General features: G+C 49.2%; 1 protein-coding gene across 9 annotated transcripts in view; it reads right to left on the reverse strand.

Moving 5' to 3' along the window:
• Nucleotides 1–838: 838 nt before the first annotated feature.
• LOC142560944 (latrophilin Cirl-like) overlaps nucleotides 839–20,836 on the reverse strand; it is a 521,606-nt gene continuing 501,608 nt past the window's right edge. For 8 of the 9 annotated variants that reach the window (XM_075673380.1, XM_075673375.1, XM_075673374.1 and 5 more), the window contains 2 exons: nucleotides 12,559–12,640; nucleotides 839–5,860 (listed from right to left, as the gene is read on the reverse strand). In XM_075673380.1, the coding sequence (XP_075529495.1) occupies nucleotides 5,184–5,860; nucleotides 12,559–12,640 (759 nt within the window). In that variant the 3' untranslated portion in view covers nucleotides 839–5,183. The remainder of the gene's footprint in view (nucleotides 5,861–12,558; nucleotides 12,641–20,836) is intronic. The other variant, XM_075673379.1, reaches the window with a different exon arrangement.

The following is a 20,836-nucleotide window of genomic DNA, read 5'->3' on the forward strand; positions in this document are numbered from 1 at the left end:
TCAGATGGCGTGCACGTAAGGTACGTAGGCTTTTCACGTTTGCGTACGTGAAGCCTCTACGTACGTGTAACTAAAGCTGTCTAATTACAATACAAGATATTCACACGGGAAATGAGAACACGTATCGAGCTGCACTCAAATTTCGCATTTGACGGTATCGTAAACGTCGGTGAATTTTCCTTTTTTCTTTTGCGCCGCGAGTGTTACATTTCATCTTTGGTTCAGCAGTGTTAATAGAAAACTGATTTCAAATAAACTTGGCGCATTAAAGAAACATGGGCGAAAAGTGGTATATGTCAGACTTTTAGAGCAAGCGGACAAATATCCACAGCTTACGCGAATTCGTTGCAGTGTTTACGAGTGTTTTCAAAAAGCTTTAGTGCCAAATCATCGGCAAGCGGCGCATTGTTCGCAGCGTTAACATTGTCGTCCTCTTTGTGTCTGAATCAGAGCAGGTAACAGAATTGTGACATTCTTTTTTTCTTATCGCTTAGTTCCAGGGTTCCAGCTTGACGTTTAACTTCGAGAAATTGCGGTCTTCGGGATCTTTCCTGGTAACATTGATGGGCCTAAATGAAAAATCTACACGCTACATGCCTGAGCCTTCTCCTTTAACTGCAACGCCCCTCATCCCGTTCGGTGCAGGACGTGCCGAGGAAAACACGTTCCTATGAGGACGCTCCCGAGCTTCCTCTCAAATACGTGCGTTTCGCCTTGTAGCCCCCCTGTGGTCGGGCTGCCTGGCGGCACTACTGCCCAGTTCGAGCTGCGCAATACGAGAGGTGGAACGAGGAAAGAAACTCTCGGACCAAGTTTCCTCTTAATAAGTACACAAGTAAGCGTTTCAGTTTCGCTTTTATTTACTTATCTAGGCTTGTAAATGAATTCCATCGTAACATTCGAGAAGAAAACAAACAAAGACACACCGCAGAGAACAACAATACACCTCACACCGCGTAACAAGAGGTACACAGATACACATACACGCACGCGTGCACACTAAAAAACACTGAGTGCAGGCGACGCCTCCAGCTCCGCCGTAAAGGAAGGGATCACAAAGGGGTCTCTCTTTATCGTTTCGCACGTTTCCTCGGGAAAAGATGTAATAGAAAAACACAGCGAAAATTTTTACTTCGTCTTAGTATAGTTAACTCATACAAACTCAATAAAAGCAGCGTGAAAGAAGCGAGAACTTTGATGGAAAGCGTGGCTCGACTCTCCACTTGCACAAACCCACGCAGAGTGCACAGCTTCGAGGGGGAAGGAACACGCCGAGGCAAAATTATATGCCGTCATATACAGAAGAACATAGGTTGCGATAAAGCCAGTGGATCACGAAAACACCACTGAGAAAAGTGAATGTGTGTCACAAGAGGCATGTGTTCATTCCTAACCTTCGTGAGGGATGCTTATCACAAATGTTTGTATGACACCAAGTACCTAATGGTTAGCGAACAATAAAAGAATAATGCATACGGTTTTTCCTTTAATGAGTTGGTTGCACACTTTGCACGCGATAAAAAGCAAACAATTACGAAAACCTCAGGTACAACAGCACAAGCAAAAGGGCTGCCGGTGCCAATTTTTGCGTCCTTTTGCTTTATCCGAGTGTTCGTTGCGAGTCTGCCAAAGCTAGCGCAATTAAGATATCAGACAAAGAGTGAAATGAGTCGTGATAAATATATATTTATAAAGCTTGGCCACAAGGGCGCTGCCAGTTGCTTGTAAATGTTTCGTTCGATGATGACACAATATAAGCGACCGGCCTCTAGTGGCACATCCTTCTTCGAAAGATGTTCGCCTTTCTGTGAAAAAAACTCCGCGGCAATGTGTGGGCTGGCAGCCAAGTTTAACACAAGTGGCCGCTTTCTGTTGAGTTTGAGTAGGTTATTCATGATAACCATTTAAAATAGCGGGAACAATTCTAACCAGACTTTCCTTCTAGACACCGGCGGCCAAATCAAAAGCTATTACGTTGAACTAGCAAATGCGAACATCTAATTTTTCTTTTCTAATTGGCGCCAAAATTGTTCGACAGAAACAAAAAAAGAAACATTGTTACATCCATTAAGCTGCACCAAATGCCATCGTGAAACGTTCGTATGGGGTTCTACAATTACACCGAAAAGAAAGTATGAAACCAGTGTTTCTACGTGGAAAATGCGCGACGTTTCGCGATCTGACACAAGGTAGATACAAATATATGAACATCCAAAAGCCTAAGTCCAGTATGAGCTGTGTAGCCACTTTATGAGCATTGCCGGTAGAGCCACCAATATCATCAAAGCTCTTTAACTCTTACAAACAGCATTTAAACCGGAACAACCACTTAGACATCTTCGAGAGATTGACCCTGAATATTTTCCTCGAAAGACTCGCGGCTCCGTCGAGTGAAACATCATCCCAGCAAGCGAGTATTGAATTAAATGTACAAATGCACTTCTGACTCGTACTGAGGCGCCAAGAACACGTATAGACCATCAAAGGCTCATCGAAACTAAAATGACTCGTACGATGAGGAAAACACTCCTTCAAGGTCACACCTCGACGTCAAAGACGTCCTGCGTTTCGCGCATTTTATATGATGAAAAGAAAACGCTGTAGCTTGCTTTCGCGGGTTTTAAAACTGGGTAGATACACTTGACTAGCGACTTCGAGCGGAGCGTCGGTCTCACCTAAGGAGGGCGCAGCACAATGAAATTCTCGACATGAGTATTGCATCCCCAGACTCGCCAACAGACATGGCCATAGCGCTCTAGGATGTTTCAAGCGCACCCGAATGCGCGATACTTGCATGCGACTATTACAGGTGCCTCAATCGGGAGCTGGTGCTTTCCTGCTATCGCGGATTAATGTTCAACCGCCGTCGCAAAGCTTCAAAACTTCAATTCCTTCAATTGCTCTATTTTCCTTGCAATCTCTCGCACTCGCACAATAAGGAATGTCATCTTGCATTTCGCAACAATTCCTATGCAACCAAGATTTGAATTTCCCCCTGAACGGCAGACCAGTTTCACGGTGCCACCGTGTTTGAGAATTTCCGCCGAATCGCATTTTTTCCCTTACACATACAACTGCGACAGAACTGTTAGTTCCTATGAAGGATCGCGATACCGAAGGCAAAAAAGAAAAGAGAGAGGAAACTGTGGTCACAAGCAGGCCCTCTCGAGGATCATCTTAACCATCGCGAAGATATCACCAATACTGCGCCCTCTTAAGAATGCCAGTGCGCGTGAAGCTTCAAATACTTTGAAAAAGTAAAGAGAACCGCCTCCTTTCAAAACACATGCTCGCGGGCAACGCAGGCCACCCACCCCGGCACTCCGCGAACACGCGAGGAAGCGCGCAAGTCAGCTGACCACTCACTCCTCCCGCGACTCGGCACGTGCAGTGCCGGCCCAAACCAGAAAGCTGATACAGTCGTTACACTTACAAAAATGGAAATTCGTCGCCGCACCATCGGGCGCACACAAGCGCCACGGTGCTGACGACACGAACAGCATGACGAGCACTTCTTGCCTCTGCAAGCAGGTTGAATTTGAGGCCGTAACAAACTGCCAGTTTTGATATGGTACATCGCAGCCGCTCGGCGGGCAGTATTTCTGCGACGGCCCGTGGGTAACACAATCAATTCGTCCGCGGTGCGCGCTGTTCCGTGCTAGCAGCAAGTACGGATGATCGCAACCGTACACAGTGTCTGATCTCACACTCAACTTGAGCAGCCAATGGAGAATTCAAAGCAAGGATAATGCGGAAATTTATTTTCACGTTTCTATGCGGTTTAGATAGGGAACCGGGAGATATTTAACGACTAAAGAGAAACACTGCATCTGTTTATATTGATAAGGTATTCTTGAAGAACTGTACTTTCGTTGATTTTGCGTAAGTCACTGTTCACGTCATGGACGAGACAGTGTTTTATCGCATTTCAGCCATTCAGGCTGAGAAAAAGTTCTGGAAGCTTCCGAAGTTCACTTTTTGGCTAACTTCAAATACAATGGAGTTTGTTTTTTGCCCGTAAAAACTAGACCCCAGCAGACAGCGCCCAAATACGCCAAGTCACGGCTAGTTGGTCGCCCATCTTTCATTTTTTGCACATTTTCTGTCGCCGTCTCGCGGCAAAAGCGGCCGCTTTGGTATTGTGGGAGGGCAATTTGCTAACACGCCTCAAATACTGTTTTCCTTGTTTTCTCTTTAGTGTCTCTCTAAGAGCAACGAATGAAGATGTTACACAAGAATGTTTGTAGAGCCGCATAATTTTTGCATGGAAGAGCAGATGGTAGCAGCGGCACGAGATCTTCACATAGCAACACCACGGTTGTGTTACCTACGACGCGTGGCATAAGCTCGATTTCCAGATGCGTCGAGTGTCCTGGCGACAAATGACACAGCGAAGGTGCACTGAGGCATAATCACGCACGCCACAACATTGCCACGGGAACGTAGCCTGCGACACGTGAAATAGAAGGCTCGACTTATATCAATGACGCTCGACGCACACGGAAAATTGGAGCACACAAGAATTGTGCAGCCTATAAGAAATGTAAAACACACATATTCACGCACGGTCCACTTGAAGACAGCCATGTCACTGCAGTTTTTACACCAAAGGGGCAGCATTGTCTTTGATATGCAGGTGTGTCTTGGTAGAAATGTTCTGGAGAAGACAACATGTTGTTACTCTTCGTCAGGCCACCTAAAAAATGTACGGGAGACATTGGGTTCACTATGAGCACGATACTGAATGTCATGGATGACTCACGCCGCTTCCCTTGCGTTTTCTTGTGTGTTTTTTGCAATAAATATACGCGCACACATAGATGTCCGCTTCAAGTTCAACAAGCACATTCTCGAACATACAGCGACTCTGTGGTCCACTGGAGAAGCTTTCGACGAGACTGTTGATGTTTCACTTTTCCACAGCCTACAGCAGGCGACATTCCCTGCCATGTCGGCGTAGACACACACTCCCGTGATATCAACGCTTGACAGAAAACGCTGGCGATAATAGCACTTTCAGCAAACGAATGTCGAAGTCCTCACCTTGAGCGCATTATTTGAACCACACGGCATTTTCACTGACATCTTTGCGACGACCAGGGCTGCCGCCAAAACTGTCAGTAGCTGTGATGAGCACGGCCACACTGATACGCACGCCTGCCAAGTTTACTCAGGTGGGCCAATTAAAAGTGTTCAACCCCTTCGCGCACAAATACATCCGAACCGTGCTGCGACGTTTCGGAGGACCACACTCCACGACCCCGGTCTTCTAGCGCTAGTGTGGCCGAAGACTCCGTCCTCTCTTCGTCCATGAGCGAACTCGAAGACCTCTCAGAGTCCGACGGGCTCTTGATGCCGGAGTAGGCAACCTGCTGCCTCAGGCAGGAGTCTCCGATAATGGGCAGGTGCCGCGCCCTGGGCGACGAAGCCAGGGCCGCCGTCAGTGAGCCCAGGATGGTCCTGTCCGGGGCGGGAGCCACCACGCTGTTCAGCATAGCTGCCCGGCCCAGAGACCGGTAGCTGCCGCCCTGCTTGGGGCCATGGCGTCCCCCCGCTTGGTGCGGTTGCGTGCGCCAGCCGTCGCCCGACTGAGAGTGGTGCTGCGCGGCGTCCTCGTCGATGGTCTCGTACACGTGATCGTTGCGCGAATAAGGGTCCGGCGGTTTCCAAGAGCCATCGTCGCTAGCGCTGCTGCGCGGGTGTTGATGGTTCGGGGGCCACTGGGCGGCCGTGTAAGGCAGGCAGTCGGGCGGGGGCGCCGGCTGCGCTGCCGGCGGGGGCCAGGCGTTGCAGATCCAGCTCCGCAACGGGTGCTCCTCACAGGGATAGTTGCTCGTCACCGTGGCTATAGATGGGAGACCTGTGCACGGGGAAAGGGCAGGGAAAGCGCGTCAACACCGGCTCTGCGTGCAATGTGGCTCATTCATTGAACGCTTGTGCGAGGGGGTTCGACGGCCCAAAGCACACGTGGTCACGAAAGCCTATATAATAGTGGAGTATCTCGGATTAGTCGTGACCACCTGGGGTCCTTTGGCACTGCATCGAAAGCGGCACACCATATACGCAAAGCATGCACACAAATGGGGTGAATATACACTAATATTTGGTTACAAAATGTACAAAATAAAAGAGATGAACTGCCACATTACATGCGGTCCAGATGCATTTTTCCTGTCGTAAATGCGATATAGAGCGGGGCACATACGGGGCACAGACTCAAAGCGCACCAGCGCAGTAAACGCGCGTTTGCCATGTCATGTGCAAGTTCAGCATATCATAACAGTGCGCAGCATCGAATCCCGGCCACGGCGGCCGCATTTCGGTGGGGGCGAAATGCGAAAACACCCGCGTACCTCGATTTAGGTGCACAGTAAAGAACCCCAGGTGCTCCAAATTATTCCGGAGTCTCCCACTACGGCCTGCCTCATAATCACATCGCGTTTTTGGCACGTAATAGCCCATAATTTATATCATACCAGTGAGGTCTGCTGAATTATAATCAGGCTATGATTGCGCAGTCAAGTTAGTCAAGTTAGGCTAGTTGGTGCATAGCTTTGAAAAGATGAAGCACCTTGTCTTGTCTTTGTTCCTTCTTAGTGTGTTGTCGCTGTTGTCGCTTCAGCTTTTGAAAAAAAAACAAATGAGTTCAGTAATGCTTATTCAAGAGAATGACGTCAGGTGCAGTTTCCGGCGGCGGGGGGGGGGGGGGAGGAAATGTACCAGTTGTCTTTCTTTGGGATTTGAACAAGCAAAAAGTAGAACCGACGATAATAGAGAACGTAGGTGCAGGAGAGCGCGTCCAGATTAGCACATTTCTGGGAAACACTATAAAGGCAGTGATAGCGAAAGTCAAGCAACACAAGTGGGACACAGTGAAGGAGAGGCACCTAGTAGAGATAATGGGCGGAGTGATTGACGAACCGCAAGCACGGGGAACGGGGATCACGAAGCAAACAGCCAAAGGGGTTACTGATCTGCGGAAAGTTTCAAAGAAAGTGCAAATCGCAGTGTGATCTGTACCAGAGGTTGAAAGGCAGGGATTTGCCATTGAAAGGGCAGTGCTTGCAGTAAATAGGGAAATTTAGAAGCTAGCTAAGGCAATTAATTTTACGGTGATTGACATCAAACCAGAAGTGCACCGAGCAGGCCGCGAAGGCGCTTTTGTGCGTCACGGGATACATTTTACGTAATAGTTCTGCAGAATGCCGCAAGACGGAGAGAGGTAATTAATAAAGGGGAATGAGACACTCACCCAAACGTAGCTAATTGCCACTAAGGAAACCCATACGGGTTCCTCGAAGGAAAAGCCTCGGAGTTGACGAAAAATTCATCTCATTACTCTTTATTAATTAGCTCTCCCCACCTTGCGGGTTTCCGCAGAACTATTACGTCAAACTATTGCCTTCGCTTCGAGTTGTTGATAAATTCGACTTCGCCCTGCCATCTGTTATCCGTCTGGTTAGCTCAGATGGTAGAGTAGCTGCCCCGGAAAGGCGGTTGTCCCGGGTTCGAGTCCCGGACCAGGACAAATATTTCTTCAACTACGAGGCTTTTCTTTCGAGGAACCCGTATGGGTTTTCTTTGTAGCAATTAGCTACGTTTGGGATACATTTTAGGAAAAGTGTAGCAACGCCGGTTAGACGTCGATTCGCGGCGTGGGCTGTAGCTTTTTTAGACGGACTCCAGACATGGAAGAAGGAAGATGAAGTGTCGAACGGCAGCGACATACTTGTAAAGGGCCGAATTAGACCCTAATGAGTTAGGAAAAGACGCACAAAGGACAAGAATAGAGAAGGTAAAATTTGTTGCATCAACATGGAGGTGGTCGCAAGCAGTAAAATATGGCTGGAAATTTGAACGCAGCGAAATGACAAAGCGATTAGAGTGTGCGCGTTGACCGGAACGCATCTACGAGATTTGGAGGAGCCGCCTGCTATCGACAATCTTGTATGGGAACCGTGAAACAGAATGACTGGGTCAAGGAAAGGCGGAGGCGAAGGCAGGCTAATTAGGCGAGGTCTGAAGTGGCAAAGAGTAAAAGAGACATGTAAGGAGCATTTATGGATTAGCGGTACATGGCAAGGCAAAAAGAAGTGACTTGAAGTAGCTTACCTATGAACAGGTAGTGATACCAGAGATAAAAATAAAGAGTTCATTTATCGCATTAGGTATGAATGAGTTGAAGAAATCTAGCTAGGTGGTATTAGTAGGAAATATGAATGCGCACATGGAGGGTTTAGACGGGTATTTTGATTACAACGGTTCTTTAGTGCTGATGTACGATGAACAGAACCTTATAGCAGTTAACAGGAAGAATAAGTGGCCATGAACGGATAACGCCTGAATGCGGAAACAGGCGGTCATGTATCGACTACGCCTTAGTCTCAAAAATGGTCTACGAACGACCAAACGAAATGATGACAGATTAACGTGGAAAAAATGGCCTGGGCCGCGTTCATAAACGTTTATCCCTAATGTTTGGGAGAGATACTAACGTAAGACACGAACCAATAACATTAGAATTGAGAAAAAAAAGCTAAAAACAGAGATTTCGAAAAATAGAGAAGGAGATGGAGGCGTTTACTCCAACAGTCTGGGAATATAAAGAGCAGGTAGACGTTATGAAGCAGGAGATGAGACAGATTGAAAAAGGAAACCACGTAAGTGATGGAACAAAGGAATAAAGCAACCTATAGAAGAGTGTAGGCAGGCGTCTAGGAATTATCAGAAAGTCAAAAAGTTGGGATTACAGGAAAAGGAGATGCTCCTCAGATGGAACAAATACCGAGAAAAGAAAAGCGTGACGAGTGAGCTCGTGGAAGAAAAAATTACATGCGCAAGTCAATGTTGGGTGCATAAAATTTGTAAAAGAGACAAAGGCGCCCGAAAAAGATTCTGGAACCGTAGCACACGCGGCTCCAAATAAAAATTCGGAAACTGCTACATGGCATGAAGTCAGTAACACCTTCGAAGGAGACACTGCGCTGCGGTACACCACAGACATCATTAGGTATATAACATCGGCATCAAACAAAGCGTAGTTCAGACTCAAACAGATCCAGTAACAACAGAGATGCTTGGGAGACAAAATTAAGCACACAAAACTTCTATCGTAAAAAAGCAGAACAAAACGTTCCTAATAACGCGGCAGCCGGACCCGATGAAATCACAATGCAGCTAATAAAAACCCTCGGTCCAAAGAGCAAGGCTGACTAATTTCATAGAGCAAGTAATTAGAATGAAGGAAATTCCGGTTGGATGGCGTGAAAGCAAGATGAACCACATCTACAAAGGCCAATGTGATAAGGATAAGACGAGCTCGTACAGGTCAGTTACAGTAACGTCGATGATTTATATAATGGCAATGTAAGCCATAAAATTGGAACTGTCGAAGTGGGTGGAGAAAAATTATGTGCCGCGGGAAGTGCAGAATGTGTTCAGGCCAGGCAGACGCTTAGAGGACGATATGTTTGTACTAACTCAGTGCATAGAGATTTCAATAGCTCAGAATAGACCTTTATCGACAGCATTTCTAGATATTAAAGGAGACTATGCCAACCTAGATAGGGAATTGGTATGGGTGTGAGCGCCACACATGCCCGCCTTTCAGCTTCATCACCTCCACATGTCATCATCCATTGTACATCATCTGTATATATCATCACCAGCAGCACAGCTTGATCCTCGATCCTCGCGGTAGTAGCGATGAGCTCGACTGGAATGAAGCGGTTCCTTACAAGTGATGGAGGTACTGGGATCGATAGCCAGGACCTCCCCCACTTGCAAGGAACCGCTTTATTCCAGCCGAGCTCGTGCTACTACCACGAGGATCAAGCTGTGCTGCTGGTGATGTACAATGGATGATGACATGCGGAGATGATGAAGCTGAAAGTCAGGCATGTGTTGCGCTTACATGGGATATTCTTAAGCACGAAGGCATAGAGGACGATTCCGTGGAGCTGCTGAGGGAGACATACAGAGACAACCGAGTACAAGTTGTATGGAAAAAGGTAATGTCTAAAAGGTAATGAAGTGGTAGAAATTCGCCAAAGACTCAGCAAAGACGTCGTCGCTCTCCATTGTTGTTCGCGCTCCATGTTAAGACCATAGAAAGACGGCTGCAAAACAGCGAATTAAGGTTTCATTTATCCTACATGCGTAATGGAAAAATGATGCAACAACAGCTCCCTGGACTGATGCATGCAGACGACATAGTGCTACTAGCGGGCAATAAACGAGATTTACATGCACTTCCGACTATCTGTGGCAATGTAGCGACAAATCTAGGCCTTAACTTCAGCAAAGAGAAATCGGGAATTATGATCTTTAATGAAGACAAAAGTAATTACGAGGTGTCAATTCAACAGCAAGTCATACCCACAGTTATGCAATATAATTACCTAGGCGTATAGATAAACGAAGGAAAAAGTTACTCAAGCACCTACCACGATAATTTCAATATAAAGGAGAAGCCAAATGGCGCAATTTTCAAACATGGAGCACTTTCAGGCTACAATAAATGTGAGGCGGTGCTTGGAATCTGGAAAGTAGTAATCGTGCCAGCGCTAACGTTTTCAAATGCCGTCCAGTGCTTCAAACTGGATATCTTGTCGGGGTGGGAAGTTCACCAAAGATCGGTTGGATGGCTGGCCTTGGGAGCCTATGGTGAAACCAGAAATGACGCAGTGCAGGGTGACATCAGTTGGGCCTCTTTTGAAGACAGAGGAGGGCAGAGCAAAATTAGCTTTAAAGCAAGACTGAGGAACATCGATCGAAATAAATAGCCGGCTACAGTGCACAAGTATCTGTACCTGAAAAGTGTGGACATAGAATGGACGAAGAGGTCAAGAAAGTTCGAAACCAAGTACAGGGTAATTGAAACTGTAAACAGACAACGAGGAGCCATCAGAAAGAGAGTAAGAGAGGCAGAGACAACGAACTGGGTGCAACAAACGGAAACAAAGACCACGGAAATTTACAAGACTGGGAAGAAAGAAGCTAGACGGAAAAATCTCCACGATAGCACAAAGTGGCCGTGTCTTGGTATTTCACGCTCGAGCTGGTTGCCCAAGGAAAAGAAGATATTGGAGCAAATATTCGCAACAGGAGGCACGTGTATGCTGCAGCGAAAATCCAGAAACCACTCAGCAGATTGTAATGAAACGCGAAGCGATTCACCCATTGAAGCACGTAGGCAACGTACACCTTCAAGAAGCACTTGGTTTTAAAGCGGACGGAAGCATCAACCGGTCAGGAGTGGAGATAAGCAGGATACATTTAGAGCATTGGTGGGAAAAAAGCAGAGCAGGGGTTGATACAACCGGATCCATTATAGGTATAGGTAACATACAAGGTAGAGAAAAAAGTTTTGAGGAAGAAAAGAAGTCGCAGTCTCGCCGGAAAGACGGAGCATCGATTGCGATACCAAATTAGTAGACAGATATACGAAGTAAGTATAGTAGTTATATCGGCCATGTAAACTTGAAAACATTCGCTTACTCACTAAATTAACAGGCATGGTGTCACGTACGCACAAGCAAGAATGAACGCATCTCACTCGATGACTGCGGAAACTCGCTGTCAAAACGCCGGAGTGAGGAAGCGCGGTTGCAGCCGCGAACGCGTTCACCTTCGTGCTGCCTCTCGCTTCAACACTAAGTAAGCGGCGAAAGCGCAGCACTCGGCTCTCTCGCACTCTGTCCAGATCACTTTCAAGATAGAGCTCGCGCGGCCGCGTCATACGCAGCAGCCGCCAGAGTACAACACCGCCCGCCTCCCTCTTGTGCCCACGCGACGGAAGACGGGACGCTTCCTCCACGCTTTCCGCCCTCGCGCACGCGAGATTGAGCTGGCATCGTCGGCTCACCCTCGCGCGTTTTCACTCGCACATACTCGCCCCGCACTTTCAGGCTACAACTCGCCCCGCATACGGGGCGCGGCAAGTATTATTGCCCTTGTACTTTGGACGGAATTCACCACATCGACGCCGACACTCACGGCAGAAATGCACCCGGAGTGTCTGTATAGTTCTGCCGCAATAAAAGACGGTTAAAGAGACGCACAGAAAATTGCCAGGATAAAATGCATGTATAGCATACATCATTAACACAAGCAGGCTAGGTGACTATTTGTCATTGCTTCGGTTTAAAGGGGGCGTCAACAAATCATCATCATCGTCTATTCTTCACTGTAATGTCGGAATGAGCCGCAGTATATATTTGGGAATTGGAACATCTTTCTCTCATTTTCGCTCTTAAGTTTGAATCGTTTTAATCAATAAGGCTAAAACGCGACACCGCGCGCAATTTTTTTCACTGTTTTAATTCGTCACATCTGTGTGGAGTACTTCGCTGCGTCGAACACAAGCTCGTACGCGATCCGCAGGAGTAAACGAGACGGCTGTAGGTTGCAGCTAGCGCCACTCGCACGCAGCGTTACGCCCCAGTGGCAGCAGAGATGAAAATAACGATCGGCGCGCTGAAGCAGTGCAGCTTGTGCAGGCCTGTAGTTGCAGCAGGCATTGGTCTAGACATGTACGGGATCAAGGCCAGCGCTCACCTTGTGTGGCATGGTTCCTTGCGTCTTGTGTGACCTCGGACGACTCGTGCTCCTTCAGAGAGCTCCAAGATTGCGGGGTAGACTACGCAAAGAAAGGGAGAGGGGAAAGAGAGAAAAACACACGCTTTACGTTAAAACTCCCAAAATTCCATCTGAAAAAGGAAAATACGCTCGATATACACTCGCTGCAAAAGAAAAGTACGAATAAAGTTGGTAGAGGAAAGCCCCTGAGATCTCGGACGCTTGAATGATCTAGACACGGAATAGAACGATACGTATTGTCAAGCTCCATATCGCGCTCGAATAAAAACATCATAATGACAGCTACAGCCCATTCTAGGGCGCCTTCCGAAGGTACTGCCGAAGCATTTATCCGCCTACAACTATTCATTAAGAATTTGACCACGCTGACTGTCGCTTGTTTGGCAGGCCGTTCATGGTTGAAATAGCTCGCAACCGATGGAGCTAGAAATAAAAACAGCGTAAACAAGTTTACACTTCAGGAGACCGCAGGATGCCGGTCAACTGCGCCGAGACAGCCAGTGGTTCAAATAGCTGAACCCTACCTCGACTCAGCGGAACTCTGTATGTCGGTAGCATTTTATCGCCTTTATTTGTTCTCCCCTATACACAAGAAGTGAACGAATATCAGATGCTGATGATTTATGCATAATATTTCCTCAGGATGTACACACGATCCCACGTGAACAAGAGTTACCTGATGATAACGTTCTTATTGCGACAGCAAGTACACTGATAATCCTGGCGCATTTCTGCCGTCGCAGTCGCTGCGGTGTTCGTATAAAGCCCAAGGGCCATAACATCGTCGCCACGCACCGTATGCTGTATGTGCGAGCGGCAGCGTGCGAGGGTGAGCCGACGATGGTAGCTCAATCTCGCGCGCGCAAGGGCGGAAAGTGGGGAGGAAGAGCGCCGTCTTCCGTAGCGTGCAAGCCGCCGGGAGAGAGAGAGGGGGGGGGGCAGGGGGAAGTACACAGACCGCTGGCTGCTGCGAGCGGCGCGGCCTCCGGAGCCCTACCTGGAAAGCGATCTGTGCAGAGCGCGAAGGGGGCTGATAACTTTGAGTGCGGTGTGCTTTCGCCGCTTATTTCGCGGTGAAGTGAGAGGCAGCACGAAGGTCGATTCACCCGCAGCTGGAAGCGAATTCCTCACTGCAAGAATTCCTCACACCAGCGCTTTGACAGCGAATTCCCTCAGTCATCGAGTGAGATGTGTTCACGTTTGCATGTCTAGGCATGACAACACGCTTGTTAATTTAGTGAGTAAGCGAAAGTTTACAAGTTTACACGGCCGATAAAACTACTATGCTTACTAAGTATAGCTGTCGACTAATTTGGTATGGCAATCGATGCTTCGCCTTCAAGGCAAAAGTCAGACTTTTTTACCGCTTATTTTATTTTTTATAACACTGTGTGAAGTATCAATACGAACGAATAACACAGAAGCAACGTCTGTGACCATCCTCGTACGGTCCACGGCAAAATGCAACTCCTCATGTGCGAAGCAGAGTCGGCAGGAAACTGCAGTCGCGAACGTGGCGGCGAGGCCTGTGAAAACACCGCGCGCTGAGTGCCATTACGATAGCGCGAAGAAAAAAAAAAGAAGAAAAAAAGATGAGAGAGGGGTGGACTGCCGCTTCTCTCAGCCAGGCACGGCTGCGAGAGACCTAAGCACCTCAGACGTCGCCGCAACTCCACTAATGGAATGCAAAAACTTCACCGGAAGCCCAGGAGTTCGCTTCCAGAAACGCACCTAATGAATGAGACGATCCCTCCCGCTTCTTCCTTCACAGCGGTATTGCCCGGCCAGCAAAACCAGGCGCAATCATCATCTCTCAACCAGGGGTACGCAGAAGGCGTCCCACCCAAACCTCGCACAGTGCGCAAACGTGTTAGCATCCCCGCAGGGTCACTGCGCTTAAAGGAAACATTAACAGCGCCCGCGAGTATTCTTCGCTCTTCCTGCCCGCTGTCCCCATTTCGCCTAAGGTTTCTTCTTATTCTTTTTTGTCCTCGTCAATGGAACAACAGTGTGGACCATGGCCGCCATCTCTCAACCAAGGGGACCAAACAGTCAGTAATGCGATAGCAGTTTTCTTTTTCACTACTTCAATTCATTGGTGTTACTAGCAATAATTTCCCTCCGGAGCTATATAATAATAAGCTAGGATACTGTAATACATCAGTTGTGAGTGTAGCACCTGTGGTGTCTGGCCCAGTGTTCTTTGCGTTCGTTATAATTGCGATACAATGCTTTCGACGCTATGGACTGCAGTCATCATCAAAGTCCATCTTAGTTACCGCCCTATTCTAATCGGCATGCCTGCTTAGGCCGTCTAAAAAAAATAGCAAGTCGAACTTATAAGAAAGGGCTCGAAGCCTTTGCAGCGACGCGCCTTCGAAACCTTTCTCACGAGCGTTTGACGCCTAATCACACGCCACTTGTGCGTGCCGAGCGCAGTGTCAGAGACATCGTGCGAGAAGCCCCGCTCGGCCGCAGAATGGCCCGCAGGGGTTGCGACAGGGCGTGCGCGGTAGGTTGGCGCGCCGCTACGTAGCGCCGGCCCCGAGTCACTTTCGAAACCCTGCGAGGCTCGACCGGGCCCGTTTCGTCACGCTTACAAATTGCGCGGCGTGTACGCGACTCACGTCCGCGTGTGCGTACATGTCGCAAAGCTAATCCAATTTTCGGACAGGGCCCCGTTCCCTCTTTCCTGCGACGGGGTCCCGCTGCGAAGGGGTCAGCCGGCGCGCCCGATTCCGCCCCAACCGCACTTCCTCTCTCGTCGCCGTTTCAAGTTTGGCGATTGCCGCTAAAGAAAGCTGATCTTCGACTTTGGAGAGATAAAATAAAAAACACGGTTCCTTAATGGGTGGCTGCGTTCTCCCGTTCTCGCATTCCTGTCTTCATGTTCCCTTTGTTCCTCCACACCATTGTCGATGGCCCTACTGTCTAGCCCATCATTACAGTGGCTGTGGTTGTGTTTCGATATATATATGCATAGCTCGGCAATGAATTTTTGCAATATACGAACTTCCTGAAAGGTCCCCGAGGCGTGTACGAGCATACTGACATTGATGTGCATCAGCGTGGCGTCACTCGCCTTAAGTGAAAAGGAGTGTTCGTATCCAGAACCACGACTGTGACCGGAAATTAGAGTGCCAACGTTGTGCAACACATCCTGCGCTGCTGGCGCATGCGCTTGGTGAGACCTTGCGGATTTATGTCAGTAATAAAGTTCAGTTGTTGGTCCAGCACCCGCGTCATTTATAAACACCTTGCGCGTGCGTTTAATTCTTTCGCTCGTTTTAGGCAGTAGCAGGGCAATTCGGAGAATAGACGTTGCTGGACGCTCACACTTGACTAAACAGGTCCATAAGACAGACAAGGGTGGAGTCGAAGATACTGCACTCGTCTGGGTATGGCTGCCTCTCATCGTCCTCGTCCGTTTCAGCGCTTTTTTGCGAAGTGTGAACCAAGTTAATCGTGCCACCCGGCGCCTTGTTGTTGCATCCCTATCCTTACGCTGCTTTCTCTTCAGCAGACGCCAGAGTTCCCGGGGAGGAAAAGGCGCCCACAACTACGGCAGTTTCGCAAGAAGCCGCGTTCGAAAATCTGACGTTTCCGCTGCTTATAGGCTCCTCGCACACCTCGACAGGTATGTCAGCGCACCGATCATCGGATCACAAGGCAGCGAAGGCACTTTTGTGCTTTCTGAGAACGTCAGGTTTGCACGAGCGGCTTTGACTCAAGTACTGGGCCTTTTATAATTCGGAGTTCTGGCAGCCCGCTGGCAGCCAGATGGCAGCCAGCTAGTTCCGGTTCTGATAGGAAGTCACGTGGGCTGGGACCCCAAGACAACCCGAACCTGCCCGAAGTTTGCAAAATCGAACGCCGGTACGGTTGGCCAAATGTAAACATGCCACCAGCATGGCAGCGTCCGGCGAGGCCGGCGCGCGCTCGGCGTAGTCGGCCCATTTATGCGCTGCCAGCTTGAAAATATATAGTTGCACTCAGGGATACGATCACTCGCGCGACTCGGCGCAGGACGCGCACTGGGCCAACCTCACGTTGCGGAACGCAACAGATGGCCTCCGACGCGGCGGAAGACGCGAAATCGCGCGTGAGTGATTGTATACGCGAAAGCGATAGCTCGAGGATGACATTGATGGCGACATTGATGAGTTGTCGTTGTGTGATCACAAGACATGAAAGAGCAGCTTATCGGGTACGTCTCATGCGCATAAAATTTCGTGCCGACCTGCTGCGCTTCGATTTCAGAAAGTTTGTTGTGGCTGATGGTGCTTCTCATTTTGACCCTAAGGAGCTGGCGATGCGGCTGGCGCATGAAAATGCACGCCGCCTGTGACGAGCGAAACGTTTCACACGAAAAACAACATTGGTCGTGATCATGAGAGCAATAAACCAATGTACGCGTGTCTAATGTACCGAGTAGAAGTGTATTCTTAGATAAACGGCCTGCACTTCGAACACATATCGGTTTCGAGCTGCCACCTAAGCATACGACGGAGAGACGGAGCGAACACGGGCTAGCTGCAAAGCCTTCGCTAACTGCAGAAAAGGGAGATATATACATACGCGAGATATGTGAAAAGGAACGCCACCAGAGAAAGACGAAGCCAAAATATACCGCAACGCGTGAATGAGTGTCTACAACTTACGTGGAACACGATGCAGATAACATACACGCATGAGAGCGCGGCGCGCTGATCACCGCCGCGACGAAGCCATCACGGGACGCGCGCGCGCGCACGCGCACACACACACACACACACACACACACACACACACACACACACACACACACACACACACACATACACACACACACACACACACACACACACACACACACACACACACACACACACACACACACACACAAGAGCTTGAAACGGTTCACCAAGGCTCGTATCGCACCGCTTCGCAATGCGGAACGGAGCGTTAGCACCTAAAAAGATAGCGCTAGAAGTAAGGCAATCCGAAGATGACCGTAGACAGTTGGCTGAGCGAGGTAAATTAAAGTCCTCAAGCACCCGCGTTGCAGGCCGGGAAGTCCCCGCAAAGATGGCGGCGAGCGCCCATCGCCTCTTGTCGTCTGCTAGCCAGAGAACTTCCAGAGAGCAGCCAGACCAAAATCGTCCTAGCAGGCTCTGGCAGCCCGCGGGTAGCCAGAACCGTGCAGCCCGAGCAAAACGAACGCCCGGCGGAAGTGCGTCGCGCGGTGGGCGGAGTAACCCGAGAAAAACGAAGAAACCCACTGCCCGTGCATGTCTCGATACCCTCTCTCTCTCTCTCCCTTCTCCCTTCCCCCAGCGTAGGATAGCCACCCAGACTCTTGACTGGTTAACATCTCTGCCTTCCTTACACACATGTGTACACACACAAGCACGCACGCACGCACGCACACGCGCATATATATATATATTGACATACGTGATGTCAGCCCATAGAGGCACGCCACAATTGAACAGAACGACAAGTTGGTTGACGAACCGCACCGCCCGGCCCGGCCGCATGTGCGAAACTATACAACACTAGCCTTATCCAGCTGGCGCCACCTTAGCCCTAATCTAAATGAACGAAACTTGCATTCTCTCCACAAAATTGCTGCGTCGGTAGCCTTTGTTCCGCATTCATTGCGTACGTGTAAACATAACTGCTGCTTGCGCAATCTGAGGTCATGCCCAGCGACACGTCTCAACGCTTGAAAGTCCGAGCTTGAAACGGTATCACGCAACTTCGCTAGCATTGTCTCTTTTCCTGACGTCACATTACTGCAGCTTTCCTATAAGCGTGACGCGAATAATGCTGTTCGCACAAGACAATTCGCGCGGGCACTCTTTATTTGGTGAAAAGCGCTGTCATCGACCAATGCTCTTCCGACTCTGTATTGGGGCTATTTCTGCAGGGCCTTATACCGGGACGCGGCTTGTGCCGAGCTCGCCACAGACGCTCTAGCTCGACACGTACAGCGACAGCTACTATGCTATCGTGTCACTATGATTGCAGCACATTCGCGAAAATCATCAGGCTGCGCACCCATTGGCATCGAATATGACGGTTACAGGAACATCGAACCGGCGGCGTTACTCTCTGCTACGCTGTACGGGAGAAAGGTAACAGCCAAAACACATTAGCGCTGCGAGGACAAAGCGAGTGTTCGCGACTCCACTTTTACAATCCCCTCACGTCTTCCGCTGCTCTTGGGATATTTGCAAATCGTACCGCGGCCCTACGACATGTGTCCCACGTCGCTCCAGCTTGCAGTGGGTTCCCGATTTCGCAAGACAGAAGTGGAGAAAGAGCGAAAATAAGGAAAGAAGAATGTATGCGCCGAAGCAAACTTGCTAATGCAATAAATACAGCGAACTATTTGCTGCGCAGTTATACGGTTGGAGTTTGGAGTTTAAGACCCAGCGAGGAACGAGACCGTCTTGCACTTTCGCAGTCTTCTGCGGCTATTTTTTGTATGTGGACCGTTATTTGGCGCCCGCACCGCGGAGCGGACGCCCCGAGAGCCATTTTCCCGGCGCCCGAGAAAAGCCATTTCGCGGGAGAGCAGACGCTCCATATTTTACAGACGACCCCGCATCGCAGCCGCCGGGCCCGAACGCTCGTCTGCAATCCCACGATTGGGCCCCAGAGACACGCGGCCGCCGGTGGTGAGAGGCCGTAACAAAGGGACGCTCATTGGCGCAACCGGCGCTCTGCAGCGCCCTCTCGCGCACTGCCGACGACGTTATAGCAGACGCCGCTGCAAACGAACAATCTGGCGCGCTCGGTTGAGATACGCCGCATTTTCGCGCCGGGGCAGCGTGGGTTCTTCCGCGCGCGTCTTCGTTGCTTGCGGCCAGGTCCGTTTGCGGGCAGCTTCGTTCGCTGTTTGCGGACGCGAAGCTTCCTGTCCGTTCAAAAGGCAGTGCCCCTTCCTGTGTATTAATTGGCGCCGACCTTCTGCGATGAGGAGCCCAACTCGACGATTCTGGGCGGAAACGATCGACCAACTATACAGCCTCGAGAACCGTTGCATTTCCTCGATGGAAAAATAGCCATTGGGCGCCTTAAGGAGTGCAGGAAAAGTACACCGGCGCCCTTCTCCTTCTTTAACGCAAGTGCCCTAAACATGAACAATGTGCACGTGCACGCGCAGAACTAAGGGACGAAAGCCATCAAGAGAGGCTGAGGGCGGCTTTTCTTTTTCGCTCACGGAAGCTAGCCGGACAGTTCACGCAATCAACGCTTTCCGTACGCACATTAAAAATATTGTTCACTACGTGACTCCTTCGGATCTCCCCTAAAAGCTTCCCAGCATGCACTTTCTCGAGCTTTTTTGCCAACAAACTGCCTTAACTCTTCAAAACATTGCCGCAATCGTTATACGCTTTCAGAAAATGTGATACGCTTCATACGAACACAAAAAAAAATATTATAAACGCTTCCTATCACGGGACCATCTAATGTAAGTTATGATATTTTGACTCTCCCAGTAATTCAAAAATACTTACTCACATTTTAACGCACACTCGCAAGCAGACAAACAATTAAACCCACTTTTTTCAACAATATTTTCCTAGACCTTCCCCACGACATGATATTTGAGCCCTGTTTGTGGAGCAGTGGTTACAAGCTGAACAGTACTTTCGCAGTGCACGCTATGCGACTGTGTAGTGTCGATTACGGGTAATAAAACTGTCATTTCACACAACTGCTTCATTAATGAAATGAGAAACGTGAAACGACAAAAGCAAAAAAAGCAACAGTAACCCAGAGCATTCTGTTCAGGTCCTACAGGCGACCAACGACTGTCGCTACAAATGCGTCCCTTCCATTTTTATTCGCCCTGATCCCTGTACTCTAAGGCAACCACACAGTTGGACGACGGAGCAATGAAAACCGTAAGAGACGGCGCAAGGACAGAGACGCGCCGCGCGGGGACCGGAAGTTGAGAACGACAGGGCTGTAATAGGAAGTAACTAGCGAAAAGGCGAATAACGGACGGGGAGTGTAAAATGTATATCTCTCTTCGGCTTTACCGAGTCTGTTATACGAAGTGTTCTTCTTGTGTGCCAAGGCACCGATGAACGTCGCCTTAACTGCGCACAGCTGTAAAGGGAGATCGACGAATGGGTGCGAGAGGCCCCGACAAGTCGCCGTCGTCGGTTCCACAAGCAGAGCCGCATCTCGTCCGAACGGCCATTAATCTGATGGACTCATTTCCTCTCTTTTCTACAGT

This window comes from Dermacentor variabilis, chromosome 10 (genome assembly GCF_050947875.1).
Source record: "Dermacentor variabilis isolate Ectoservices chromosome 10, ASM5094787v1, whole genome shotgun sequence".
NCBI lineage: Eukaryota > Metazoa > Arthropoda > Arachnida > Ixodida > Ixodidae > Dermacentor > Dermacentor variabilis.